Source organism: Podarcis melisellensis, assembly GCF_964234715.1.
Source record: "Podarcis melisellensis genome assembly, chromosome: 1".
Classification (NCBI taxonomy): Eukaryota; Metazoa; Chordata; class Lepidosauria; order Squamata; family Lacertidae; genus Podarcis; species Podarcis melisellensis.
The window spans coordinates 83,090,326-83,104,386 of NC_138528.1; the positions used below are offsets into that span (position 1 = coordinate 83,090,326).

At 43.7% G+C, this 14,061-nt stretch overlaps 1 protein-coding gene across 9 annotated transcripts in view; it reads left to right on the forward strand.

The window, feature by feature from the left end:
- SPTB (spectrin beta, erythrocytic) overlaps positions 1–14,061 on the forward strand; it is an 85,505-nt gene that overhangs the window by 37,881 nt on the left and 33,563 nt on the right. For all 9 annotated transcript variants that reach the window (XM_081907504.1, XM_081907502.1, XM_081907507.1 and 6 more), the window contains 11 exons: positions 419–570; positions 1,368–1,541; positions 4,130–4,221; positions 5,836–5,916; positions 6,550–6,665; positions 9,067–9,179; positions 10,116–10,303; positions 11,160–11,277; positions 12,107–12,265; positions 12,509–12,811; positions 13,211–13,361. In XM_081907504.1, the coding sequence (XP_081763630.1) occupies positions 419–570; positions 1,368–1,541; positions 4,130–4,221; positions 5,836–5,916; positions 6,550–6,665; positions 9,067–9,179; positions 10,116–10,303; positions 11,160–11,277; positions 12,107–12,265; positions 12,509–12,811; positions 13,211–13,361 (1,647 nt within the window). The remainder of the gene's footprint in view (positions 1–418; positions 571–1,367; positions 1,542–4,129; positions 4,222–5,835; positions 5,917–6,549; positions 6,666–9,066; positions 9,180–10,115; positions 10,304–11,159; positions 11,278–12,106; positions 12,266–12,508; positions 12,812–13,210; positions 13,362–14,061) is intronic.

Consider the following 14,061-nt stretch of genomic DNA (forward strand, 5'->3'; position numbering starts at 1 on the left):
TGTTTCCAATAAGTGCATGCCCAGTAGCTGCCTGCTGAAATGTTGTAACTCCAGAATGGTATTCTGGAGAGTAGTGGCAGCTGGGCTTTGGAACTTGAGTGCTAGAGAATAATAGTTATAGGGGAGGTACAAGGAACTGTGCAGGGCACTAAATTCTGACCTTTACAAAGCTCCTGTCTGGCTTTGGGGATCTTACCAAATACTGTCCAAACATTTAAACTTTCCTTGGATGCTATAAGCCTAGAAGCTGACTAGTTTTAAAACAAAAACAAATCATTGAGATTTTCAGAATACAAAATTTCCCACCACATACCAGAGTTTGCACCTGTGCAGCAGCTTTACAGAATTTCATGTGGGTGTGCATTTTTATTATGAGTGTTTGAGTTCAGTGACTAAGATAGTCTTCTCTTGTTTTCAGATGAGCGGGAAGCCGTGCAGAAGAAAACCTTCACCAAATGGGTGAATTCCCACCTGGCACGTGTGACCTGTCGCATTTCTGATCTCTACATGGACCTCAGAGATGGAAGGATGTTAATCAAACTGCTGGAGGTTCTTTCTGGAGAGCTGCTGGTAGAATTCCCTCTTACTTTCGCTCTTCTATGGAACTAACAGTGCATAAGATACATGAATTCTTGCCCTAAGGAAAATAATCATGTTCTTCCTAAGTATACTTCTCAGATTACAAAATTCTTCTTCTGCATAGAAAACAAGGTGCAAATTGTGTGTAGAGCATCAGGAGTAATGATTGTGGATACAGATTTTTCACAGCATATATTGGTACCGGAAAGCCATTTTGTGTTTCCGATTTTGGAATTAGTTTAACCTGTAAAGTTACTCTAATGCAGGCTGTTTTTCAACAGCCACCCCTTGCGTGCTGTCCTTCATCTTCTCCTTTCAACACATGGCACATTGTAATCTAGATGAGATAAGATGACCATTGGAGAACAAGATAAATGAAAGATTGTGCTTTGGTGTTGTGGACTGGGTCTCACAAAAGTGAGCTTTGTTCTGGTTCCATGGTTGTATGATATCAGATTTCATATACACATACTATGTTTTGCATTTTTTGCTTTTGAGAACAAAAAGTAGGCTGCACGTTTAAGTAGGTGAGAAGAATTAGTAGGCAATTTTGTAATATGTAGCTGAAATGTATGTATGTTCTACGTATTTGGAAACCTACCATTTGTCATAATTTTAGCAAAGGTTTAGAGTCTGCGCTATTGAGCAGATCCCCTTTTGCTATTGCAAGAATTAGAATTTGTTTCTTAAAAGAGAGTAGATGCAATGTGGGTGTTCTCCCTTCAGGGAATTAGGTGATAGCCGAAAACTCTTAGAAGTCTAAATACCACCTTTTCCTCACTTCATAGCCCAAACCCACCAAGGGGCGCATGCGGATCCACTGCCTGGAGAATGTGGACAAGGCCCTGCAGTTTCTCAAGGAGCAACGGGTACACCTGGAGAACATGGGCTCTCACGACATTGTTGATGGCAATCACCGCCTGGTGCTGGGCCTTATCTGGACAATCATCCTGCGCTTCCAGGTGAGTGCTAGGCCAGATTCCCACAAAAAGACAAAGAGGAGGTTATCAGTAGGATATCATGTTGTGACAGCGGCTATAAACTAGGGTTTATACATGTTGGCAGATTACTATTTGGGGTTTTCATATCCACACTCTTGCTTGTCTAGGGTTGCAATATTTCAGAAAGTGAAAATCTGGACAGAAACGTTTTTTTTAGTTTTGCCCAAAGTTGATGAACTTTTTTTTGCAAAATCAGTAAAAAAATGAAACAAATGATGTTTCTGAGCTATTTTTAAGGGAAATCGGCAAAAACAACACTGCTGACATTGGTTGCCATACGTTCGGATTTCCCCGGACTGTATTCTAGGAATGTCCAGGAAATTCCAGACATATGCCAACCCTATGCTTGTCATATGCTGAGAAGTAATTCTTCCAGGCTGGAGCAAGTTGCCAGCGTAAAGTTTTTATAGAATGGATGAAGCCATGTTTTTTATTGTATGTTAATAAATGTTGCTCCATTGAATTGTAGCCATTAGCACTTGACTTTTCACGCCGCTAAAGGACACAAAGAAAGCAGAGAAAGAAGCAGGGAGATCTTGCCACCCAGGGATGGGAAAGTCTGCTATGAGGCTTGGAGGAAGAAAGAGCAAGCAAGCATACTCCTGAACTCTTGAGCTCCCAAAGCATGAAATTCCTCCCTCTCTCTTTCTTTAAAAGCAGCATCCCCATCACTGTCAAAAGCCCTGTTTATGGTTTCCCCCAGCTCCACTGGAAGGTTTCAGTGACAATTTCTTCAAGGATGAAATGTTGCTTCCATAGTATTGTAACTTCTGCTGCATCGACCATTGTGCCAGAGATAAGGCTGTCCCATAATCTGAGTATGTGTGCTAGAATTGCTCTCAGGTGTCATTTTAGGCTGGATCATGTCTATTTCTTCTGGGGCTTGTGCAAACAAGTTACACATACAACTGCTTCTGTGGGCAGCAGCTAATCCCTTTTTGGTTGTACTAATCTGACCCATTGTGATATGAAAGGATGCTGGTGGTTTTCAAAGCAGTTCAAGTGTAAGCCTTTTTGGAGCAAGACTGCCTTTCTGCACTGTCCAGCACAAAAGCCGACATGCGGCAGTTTATACTTAGCAATGTTAATAATACCCTAGCTGAGAATCCATCTTCTTTTTTAACGCTGCAAATAAGATGTCAGGAGAAGAATGAAATGTTTGGTATGTTTGCAACTCGTTCAGTGCAAACCTATGCATGTTTACTCAGAAGTAAGTCTCACTGTGTTTATTGGGGCTACATAGGATTGCAGCCTGAATCACTGGGAGACCAGTGACTGAGGGTAGGGTGGGTTTTTTCTTCTTACCAGAAATAGGCCCCCTGAAGTGTGTCTGTCTTACAGTTTTACATTGTATTATAACATTTACATTGGATTTTCAACTTTACGTTATAAATAATTTTGAGAATTTAACTTTAGTGTGCGGTGGTGGATAATCTAACCACTCTTATGTGATGCGTCAGATGTGCAGAAACAGCCAGATCCTGAACTTCCCCTTGCCATCCTGTCAGGCATGGTCCCTTGGAGTCTTTTTAGTGGGAGGTGATCTCTAAATGGCCAGCGGTAGACAGCATGGTGGTTAGATCCTTATGAATAAGGGTAGGGTCTAGATCAGTGTCTTAATGACAGAAGGGCCAAAGCTGGGCTTGGATTCAGAGGTTGACTAATAATTTTGGAAATGACATCAGAAATATTTTGTCAAGAAGCTTGTCACACTCCCACCCTAAATGTATAAAGTTCCCTCTCTTGTTGCAGCCCCACCAACATTGGGATGAAGTCGCAAAGGTGATGCGAGAGAGCTTGACCAGAGTCCAGTGCCAGCAGAGCGCTACCTTCAGCATTGCCTCCTGGACTTTGGCCAAAATGGTCTTTATAGGAGGCTTTGCCCATATTTTACTCCGGGGGTCTTCATATAGTGTTGAGCCTGGGTCGTATTCTCATGCCTAGTGCAATCCATCTGCATTTCCCATCTTGCAGTCAATCAGCAGTTTATAAATAAAAGAAACAGAACCCTTTGAGTACGAAGCAGAATGTTCAAAAACCCCGTTGAAGCACAGACTAGTCACTTCCTTGAATAACCTTTTAAGGAACGTCCTAATCTGCAACAACTTAAGCCAGGAGTGTTTAACACCCTGAAACTTGTCATGTAAGACATTCCTTGTATAGGTCTCCCTCTAGTCATTAAATCTCTAATTTTGTACAACCCTTTTTCCTTCCACCCCTGATATGGAGCATATGTATCTTGAAAGTGGAAAGCAGGGTGATTAAGAAAAGGTAATAAGGGGGAGTCCCTGGAACAAATAATAGTGTTCAAGGTGGAGTGGAAATGGTGCTGTGCAAAGTACACTTTGGAATGGCAATATTGTTCAATAGAAGAGGCATCATAATCCATTTACAGTGCAAATTCAGCAGATTCCCCCTTCCCCATGTTGTAATGATGTGAAACGACTGTTACCTTTGCTAAGTTGTGTGTGCCTGAGATGCACATGCTAATACACAAAGCATCTGTAGTGATAGGCCTTTAGAGTGGAATATTTTTTATTTCAATTTAGATCCAGGACATCATTGTTCAGACTCAAGAAGGCCGGGAAACCCGTTCCGCGAAGGATGCATTGTTACTCTGGTGTCAAATGAAAACTGCTGGGTATGATGACTGCTAATATTTCCAACTCAGTGAATGCACGGTAAACCAGTTGGCTTAAGCCTGCAGAACCAGCTAGGGAAACCTGGATGGGACCATGATGTTGGGCCATGTTCCTACTCAGTTCTTACCAGTGATATAACTAAAACTCTCCATCAAAGTATACCACAAAGGACAGAGATCTTTCAGGGCTGTGTCATAAGGTTGTTTTAAAATGGGACATATGACTGTTTTTATAATTGTCCTCATAATATTCTCCTTTGTGCCACAACGGCCCCGTTCTCTGTAAAGAATCCAAGCACAACTTCTCTCCCCTCCACCACCATTACCTTGGTATCTTTCACTTTTCATGAATTGTAATTGTAATTCCCTATATTGTAATTGATTCCCTATATTTTTGAAGGAATCTCTTTTGGATTGTCCTATGTTTGGGACAAGGTGAAAATATTTAAAGTGTCTTCCAACATTGCACTTTGGTGGGTATACAAATGCTCGCAGTGGAGGGGAGCAAGAATCCCAGGCAGGGCATCTCTGGGGGCCTGTTCTTCCAGCTCTATCTGCAATGTAGCCACTGCACATGCTGACGTCTTGTTTCAAGTGCCATGAACTGAGTCATTTGTGGGTAGACTGATAATGCACGGAGAACTCTCTAGAGGGCTTTTTCATTTATCACTTTATATGCTTGAAAATCTACTTCAGGAGGGTGCAAAAAGCCCAAGCATCCCATGATATGTTAACCTTGACATGACTATCTCAGCGCAGATGAAACTAGGAGCCAGAACATTTCCGTTTTCACAGTGAGGAGAATCAATTGCAGGAGTAGCCCCTCTGATCCTCATCATTATTATATTGTTTTAAAATGGGAAATCTGCTTCCAATATGATTAACGGAGCATATATCTTTGTGTATTTTTGGAGTGCATAGAAGGAAGTAGCTAGAAAGGATGGAAACAGCCTGTGGGCCACAGTCAGCATTCCCCCAACCCGGTGCTCTTCAGATATTCTGAGCTACAACTCCTGTTATCCCTAGCTTATGTTGGTTGGGGCTAATGGGAGTTACAGTCCAAAGCAAGTAGAAGGCACCAGGTTAAGGAAGGCTGAGCTTGTCCATCCCATGGAATGCTAATTGGTCTTTGCTGGTCTTAGAGCAGAATTCAGGAGCTACCAACATGGTGCCTTCCAGAAGTTGTTGGACTACAACTCCCATTATACCTGACCATTGGCCATGCTAACTGGTGCTGATGGGAACTGGAGTCCAACAACACCCGAAGGTAACCATGTTGGCTACCCCAAACCTGGATGACCAGAATTGTCCATCCAGACCAAACATCCTTCTTTTTATGGAGCAGCACCTGCACTTTGAAATGCAAACTGTGCCTGCTAGCATTTCCCACATCTGCCTTTTAATTAAAAGTTAATTCTTTTTGTTTTCCAAAGTACAAGATGTGGCTCGAAAATGTAACTTGTGCCAATCGAATTGTGCATCGGTTGTTTTCTCTTTTAGAGAAAAGCTTTTCCTCATATAAAATAAGGTCTGTAATTGGATTACCGTTTTGTAATCTCTTGGACTGAATTATAAATCCTTTTGTCTTCCCTGTTATTTCCCTTTGTAACGCAGCTATCCCCATGTTAACGTCACCAATTTTACATCCAGCTGGAAGGATGGCTTGGCATTCAATGCCCTTATTCACAAGCACAGGTAAGGTCTGGGGACAAGCCCTTCAGAGAACTTAAGTGCAGTGGGTTGATGGACACCTGAATGTTTTGCTGGTGTTCCTGAGCTAGCCTAGTAATGATGAGTGTATGTGCACACATTTGGCCTCATCTTTCCTCCATGAACTCTGCCTCATTCCCTCCACTAGTCTGCTATAAGTCTCAGTTATCATTCTTGCTATTTGGAGGTGAGTGCCATTTCTTATGTGTCCAAAACGTCATGATCCATGAACACAAAAGAACGAGGCCAATGAGGACTGAGCATGCCCAGCAGTCGTGGAATGCTGAAATAGACTTGCATTCAACCAACTTTTTACTCAGAGTACATCCATTGAAATGAAAAGTCCTAGGTTATACATGGCCATGAATTCCCATGGGTCTATTCTGAATAAAAGTTAGTTGAATATAACTCTGAATGTTGGGGAGGAGGGAGATATTGTGTGTGAGGAGGAACAGAATGGAGTATCTCACTGACAGAGACACCGAAGAGGAGAAGACCACACTGCAGCATTTTGTTGCAAGCCTCACTTGTAAACTTAGCTTTCACTTCCTTTTGCATGGTCAAGTTGGCCTACCATACTGCGTGCTTTAACTTTCCCACTGTCCTCTTAATTTTTAGGCCTGACTTGATTGACTTTGAAAAGCTGAAGCACTCGAACGCCAGGCACAACTTGGAGCATGCTTTCATTGTGGCGGAACGGCAACTTGGCATCACCCAGCTTCTTGACCCAGAAGGTGAGTTTGTTTGGCTCTGTGCCTGCCCTTTTTAAATTGAGAATTGAGCTGACGAAGCAGATGAGAATTATACAGAAGAAGTGTCCGTAAGTGCTGAGGAAATGGTGGCTCACCTGAGGAAGCCTCTGAATTGGCTGCAGAATGTCTGACTATAGAATATCATGAAGTTATGTATACATAAAGGTGGATGCAAAGCTCTGAGGTTTTTTTGCAGCTGTAAGCTCTCTCACAGCACAATCCACCAGAAAGCTCTTCTGTTGCTGCATTGCTCTGAAATGAAAGGGAGTTACAGGGAGAGCTCAGTCAGCAGAGCATGGGACTCCTCATCTCAGTGTCGTGGGTTCATGTCCCATGTTGGGCCAAAGATTCCTGCCTTGCAGACAAGTGAACTAAACAACCCTCATGGTCCCTCCCAACTCCACGATTCCTTGATTCTAAATCTTTCTGTATTCTTGTGCGTGCATTTTTTAATCAGAGCCTTTGATGCTGTATTTTTAGTCTGCTGTTCCTGATCATGGGTTTTATTATGATGTGTTATGTGTGTTTTGTTGTTCAGATTGTTGTCTTTCTTTCTATATTTTTATTTATGAGCCACATTCAGTCTGATTTTTTTTTTATAATAGAAAGGAAAGCTATAAAGTCCAAAATTTAAGCACTGCACATAGACACAAATCAGCCATGCTGCATGCAGTATGAAAAAAAGTTCTTTGTGGAAGTCATTCTTCCAGTTGTGCTCCATGAATGTTTTTCTGTAAAGCCAGCATAGCTAATGGTTAGGAGTGATGGGAGTTGTAGTCCCAACAGCAGAGAGGGCCACAGATTCCTCCTGGTTTGACAGCTGTGGAGTGCATTAAAAAAAAACATCCCCTTATCACTAGTCACAACTTTGGCGGTTTAGGCCTTGGGCGGAATCCTATAGTCTTCATCCAGTTGGGTGGTGGTGAAGTAGTTCTCTGCAGCGGCTATAACAGGGTACCCCGTTAGAGGGGTCTAGAAGAAAGTCTCTGTCCAAAGAGCCAGTTGCATAGGGCCAGTGGGCCATAAAGCTTCCCTTGGCATTGGAGGACCATCCACGTAAACCTGCATTTTGCAATGGATCCATCCCCCGAATAGACTCTGTCATGCCTCAGTTTCCCAGCGTGGGAGCTGGGAGGGATACACACCCAATGCCTATGCCAAGGCTTCCTATGTCTGAATTCAACAAAGTTCCATCCATATTAAATCCCAGACCGTTGTTGTGTCCATTCATTTCCCCTCCTTAGCAGTTAGGTGTGTCGGATGGGTGGACTCTGCGCCAGGCACGCAATGCAAAATTCTTCCACAATAAGTTTCTCCTACAAGGATGGGCAGTGTTGTTGTTGTTTTTGTTGTGTGTGTTTTAAAAAAAGAATTACTTTGTAATAAAGAATTGGGGAAAATGCCCCCCCCCCCGTGTAGCCAGGAGATGGGTGTGTGGGTGGGAAGGGGAAGAAGTGAAGATCTTCCTGGGACTGGTCCAGGCGGTCTATCAAGTGACAGAAGTGGAATGGGAGCAATGAAGCTGAGTGTCAGCTCAGTTGCAATCTGAGTAGGCTGTGGAGTTCTCTTGCTGTGAAGAGCGAGGTGTGTGTATCTGAGTGTGCTGTGTTGCTTTCAAGGGGTGGAGGGTGGCAGTGCACACCAGCTCTGCTCTGCTCCGTCCACTTGCTGTGTCCTGGGCTGTAATGACATGGCAGATGCTACAGTGATTCTCAGGTATTGGTCATCACCTGAATGCACAGGAGGCACTGGATCGGGTTGCTCTCACTTCTTTCTAGAGTTCTCCCAATACTGGTGGTGCATGAAATCTTTTCCTCCTCCCCCCCTTTTTTTTACACCAGCAACTTCTTGTGGGTGATAAAAATTGCTTGCAGGGCCTATAGTTCACCATGCCTGGTTAGGTGAGAGGGAGTTTGTGCCCAGCAGTAAGTCAGCTAATTAATTACCAAGCAGGGCTTTCTTGAAGTCAGAATGCAGTGGTGCTGAACCCCATGATCCAGTTTAGATGACACACCTACCCCTAGAAATTGTGGGAAGTGTTCCTGCTCCTCAGTAAGTTGCCGTACTGTTAGAAGGCACATACCTTTTTCCTTTTGACATATCGCATATCCTCCCCATGGAATTCAGTACAGTTGTGGTTGTAATTATTTTGCTTTTGTTTGTTTATTAGAGAGTCAGGGCTGCTACATGCATTATTCCAGTTAGGAAAAGAAGTTCTTATGCCTCTAATCTTTGCTCCCATGCATTCCATTGTTTTTATATCTGAGGCTGGCTGGGCGGTGAGGTGGCTCATTCTGCTACATTGTGGTGTTCTGCTACAAATTGGAAAACAAAGCTCTTGGGCACAGTGCAGAGCTCTCTTGGCATTCTGTTTTCTATTCAGATGTCTTCACGGAGAACCCGGATGAGAAATCCATCATCACCTACGTAGTTGCTTTCTACCACTACTTCTCCAAGATGAAGGTGCTTGCTGTGGAGGGGAAGAGAGTTGGAAAGGTAAGGGCATGGTCACATAATACCACCGTAGAGCAGGCAAGTCCCCTTTCTGCCCACAGAAAACAGTTTCTTTACTAATTCCTTACTAACCCATAATGACCAATATGGCCAGTAATTTGCTGCAATGGCAGCCCTGTCGCCTCTCAACCTCCTCTTCTGCTATGCTGGCTTTCTTCACATATAGGCTAGTCCATTTAATAGCTCTTCTTTGCAGCTATTCTAGTTTGAACTTGTTATTACTGAATACGAACAATATTGTATTATTGTTTATTTGACATAGCCACCCCTTTCCACAAAAAATGCCTCTAAACTACTTAAAAATCCATTAAATACATAAAAACATTACAATAATTTAAAAACAAATGTATAGAGAATACCCCATTCCGCTTTACTCTTTGATTCCCAGAATGCAGCTGATTTACTCAAGCCACTGAGAACTGAGGTAGCCCCTATCATCATATATAGACCCAGCTTGGTTCTGTTAGTATCTTGGTTAGGCCCTAACTGCCAGAGGTTGTGGAAACTTCTGACAGAAAAATAACTGTGAGGGGTGAGAGACTCTCTGTTAACTACCAGGGAGTGGCTTTTCCCATGTGCCTTGCCCCGCCCTCAAACCCTAGGAGTCTTCATAAGGGAGTAGTATAAGATACATAAGTTTGTGTGTGATAACTCAGTTTTAGTTCCTCTGCCTTAACATTTGGTGTCATCTTGCTATTCTCACACTTCCTTTTACAGCTGGACAGGTGGTTCTTGTTAATCTTCCCTGACAGGCCTGAGACTTCCAGCCTGCCATGCAGCCCAGCATTTCTAACGTCAGACTTGTTGACAGTGCAGAAGATTCCCATATGTAGGATCTGTAGGTTGACAACGGGCTTGACATATTTCCTCGAGCAGCAGGTGCCAGGGGAGCAACACTTTGTTTATTCCTTTCCTCAGGTAATGGACCATGCGATGGAGACTGAGAAAATGATCGATAAGTACAGTGGACTGGCTTCAGACCTGCTGACGTGGATAGAACAGACCATTACCATTCTCAACAGCCGCAAGTTTGCTAATTCTCTGGCAGGCGTGCAGCAGCAACTCCAGTCCTTCAGTACATACCGCACAGTGGAAAAACCGCCCAAGTAAGCACCTGTCAACTGGAAGGAGGATGTGCCCCCCCCGCTTTTTGCTGATGTTTACCACCCCCCCACCCCCCCGTAGCTTAAACTGTGCCCATCTGCATTGTGACTCATTTGGTTGTGATCCGAGGCTTTCTGTGCAGATTGGGACATCGTGATGATGATAATGATACTGTAACAAATAACAGCGAGGAGCCAAGCTGAAGGGGAACAAGGCAGTTGATGTACCCTGAATTGCATTTTGTTACAATGCCAAAATAAAATGCAGTTTCAGTGGGTTCTTTTGGTGCAGTTCTGCTGCCTTCCTTCTTCTTTCAAACAGGAGGAATTTGGCAAATGTTGCTTTGTGAGTGCCTAGCGATCCCCTGACCTTGAGTTTCAAAGAGAGGAAAAGGAAAAATGCCTTCCTCTCTATAACTGTTAACCAAGGGTTTCTAAACATAAAGAGGACAACATGATGGTAGCTTGAAAAAGATACCACGTAGTGCTGGTGTTATGTTTTAGAGGCTACAATCCCAAATAAGCTATTGCATATGTGTAGGTTTGAATCAACCCCAAATAGCTATAAGGTGTGTGTGTTCCAGTTTCTTAAAAGAACTTTTGTCACCATCATTCTTTTTAATTTATTTTAATTTATTATTTATCTGCATGCAAATTGCAATAACTGCCCTAAACGCTGATAAGTTAGACTTCTGGATAGATGATTAGTTTATTTCACTGCTTTTTACCATTAAGCTTCTATGGCCTGAGCTCAGAACACACTGTATTTCAGTGACTCTAGTAGACATTGCTTGTGTTGCTCATTGTGTCTTCTTCACCTAAAAGTATGTTTTCTCATTTTTGCTGTGTTCTTTGGCAGGTTTCAGGAGAAGGGGAACCTGGAAGTCCTGCTGTTTACCATCCAGTCAAGAATGCGAGCCAATAATCAGAAAGTGTATACGCCTCACGAAGGAAAATTAGTGTCTGACATCAACAGGGTACCTAATGCAGTCCCTTAAAATGGTTAACAGAAATGTGATAGATTGAGAATTTCAGTGTTAGGACTTTTCTTCTAGAACTTTTTAAAATTCTTGTTTAATTAATTTAGCTGGTTGGGGAAAAGGGCCTTAGGTTAGTAACAGGGCACATAATTTGGACTCATAACATCCATGGTTCAATCCCTACTACTGCATGGCAAAAAAATGATACAGCAAGATTGGAGAGGTGATCAGCAGCTAAAGTGGAAACCAAGGAGGAAGCCACAGGGACAGCTGGATGTGATCCCACACCACAAGCTGAATATGTTTCCCTTCAAGTACCTTAGATCTGCTTTGTACAATACTTTTCCTATTCATTCTAGCAACACTGAATATAAATGCTCACATGGACAATCACATGGACAATTTTCACATATATAGTCTGCAGCACTTTCCATGAGTGTAGTTTTTTTTTGGGGGGGTGTTTGCTGGGACCATACGAGTTGTTACCAACTAGGATGCGTTATTGTTCAGTTTGCCACACTGTGTGTGTGTGTGTGTGTGTGTTCACATGAGCAGGTGCCTGGAAAAAAACAGGGCTACTTGCATATACAAGAAAAGTGTTGTGAGAACAATCCCTTAGAGAAAAATACAAGGAGGAACAATAGCTCTTTATCTGGCCAAGCAACATTTTGCTGATGTGAGGTTGGTTAGCGCAGCCCGTATAAGAATGGAAAGCTTTGTAGAATGTGCCACGCGGCATTACATAGGAATTGCTGCGGCCTCTTGGTTGTATATTCTGTACCTGCATACTGAATTCTCGTTCTCCTGTGTGCACACATTTGCACAGGCCTGGGAGAAGCTGGAGAAGGCGGAGCATGAACGGGAGCTGGCGCTGAGAAACGAGCTTATTAGGCAGGAGAAGCTGGAGCAGCTCGCCCGGCGCTTTGATCGCAAGGCAGCAATGCGGGAGACGTGGCTTAATGAAAACCAGCGCCTTGTTGCACAGGTAATGTGTGGCTTCAGGGATTGTGCTGGCTCCAGTCTCTGATCTACCTGGTGGCATCAGAAACAGCAAGGGATGTTGGGGGGACACAAGCACTCTGTTGGCACCAGCTTAAAATGGTACCCAGATCCCTTCTGGGGAATTTGGCACACCCACCCTCCGTCACCCTCTGTTCTATAGCATGCACAAGAAAAGGCAACGTGTTGCCACACAGTTGCTAACCCAAGGCGAATTTAATTTGGGCAGGATAACTTTGGAAATGACTTGCCAGCTGTGGAGGCAGCAAAGAAGAAGCATGAAGCCATTGAAACCGATACAGCAGCCTACAAGGAACGGGTCCAGGCCATAGAGGAGGTGGCCAAGGAACTGGAGATGGAGAATTACCACGACATCAAGCGCATCAATGCTCGCAAGGACAACATCCTGCGGCTCTGGGAGTACCTGCTGGAGTTGCTGCAGGCCCGGCGGCGGCGGCTGGAGATGAACCTTAAGCTGCAGCAGCTGTTCCAAGACATGCTGCACAGTATTGACTGGATAGATGAGATGAAAGTAAGGAAGGGCTTGGGTGGAATACTGCAGGTTGATAGAAAGAAGCCATCAAATTGAGGTGGAGGCTCATCCTGTGCTCCCATTGCCTGCCATTTTCCCAAGACAGATCATCTTTCCAAGTGACTTCCCCCTGCACGCCCCCCCCCCACCCCGGTTCAAAATGCAGCATTATAAACCCTAGGGAGGCAATTTGGTAATTTGGAATGAAGAACTGGCAGGCAGGAAAAGGATTAAGCTTTATTTCTGCTACTTTTCTGCTCAAAATCAATTCATTCAGAAGCTGCTTTTCTTAAAATAACAATCGCCATCAGGCTTCACTACATGTGGTTGTACATAATGTGTAGCCTGCCCCTGGCAGAGGCAGAGAAAAGGGTACATTCTTCCTTTGTGCTTCTATAGGCTAAGCTCCTGTCTCCTGAATTTGGGAAGCACCTGTTGGAAGTGGAATACCTTCTTCAGAAGCATAAACTGATGGAGGCGGACATGGTCATCCAGGCTGAGAAGGTTCGTGATGTCAGTGCCGCTGCCCTTAGATTTGCCAACGGAGATGGTAGGTGTTTTCCAAGAAGAAATTTATGACTTCCGTGAGTGAGTGAGTGAGTGAATGAATGAGTTGAGAAACCCTAAGTATAAAAGGGGAAGGAGTGAGGGGAGACCAGCTTTATCCTTGCCTCTTCCTTTTAAAAAATGGTTTAAGGAAAATGCCTCTGTCCACTTAGAATCAGAGAGTTGGAAGGGACCCTGAGGGTTGTCTTGTCCAACCCCCTCCAATGCAGGAGTCTTTTGCCCAACATGGGGCTCAAACCTGTGGCCCTGAGATTATGAGTCTCATGTTCTGCCAATGGGGCTATCCAAGTCATCTCCTGTTCCACCTTAAATTGACTGAATTTATAGTAAAACGGGTCCAAGGTGCACTAATTAATTCATAAGTAGGGCCTTTAAGTTCAGCTAGAATCTATAGCACTTGTTGCCTTTAAAACTGCTGGGTCCTGGGGTTTCAGGCGGCTACCTCTTGGGCCTAGCTGGTGCGATAGTAGAAAGAAGGATTGGGAGGTGGAGTCTGGATGATATTGGAGGCTTTTCCAGATAATGATTTTCAGTGCAAGAATTGCACAGTTGTTGCTTATTTGTTGTACTGCTTCCCATTGTCTTCCCTCAAAAGATGTGCTTCTCTTTAGGGAATATTACGTTTACTCAGGATGTGAATGTCAATGCATTGTGTGTGGCAGAAATGCAATTCTCACCTCTAC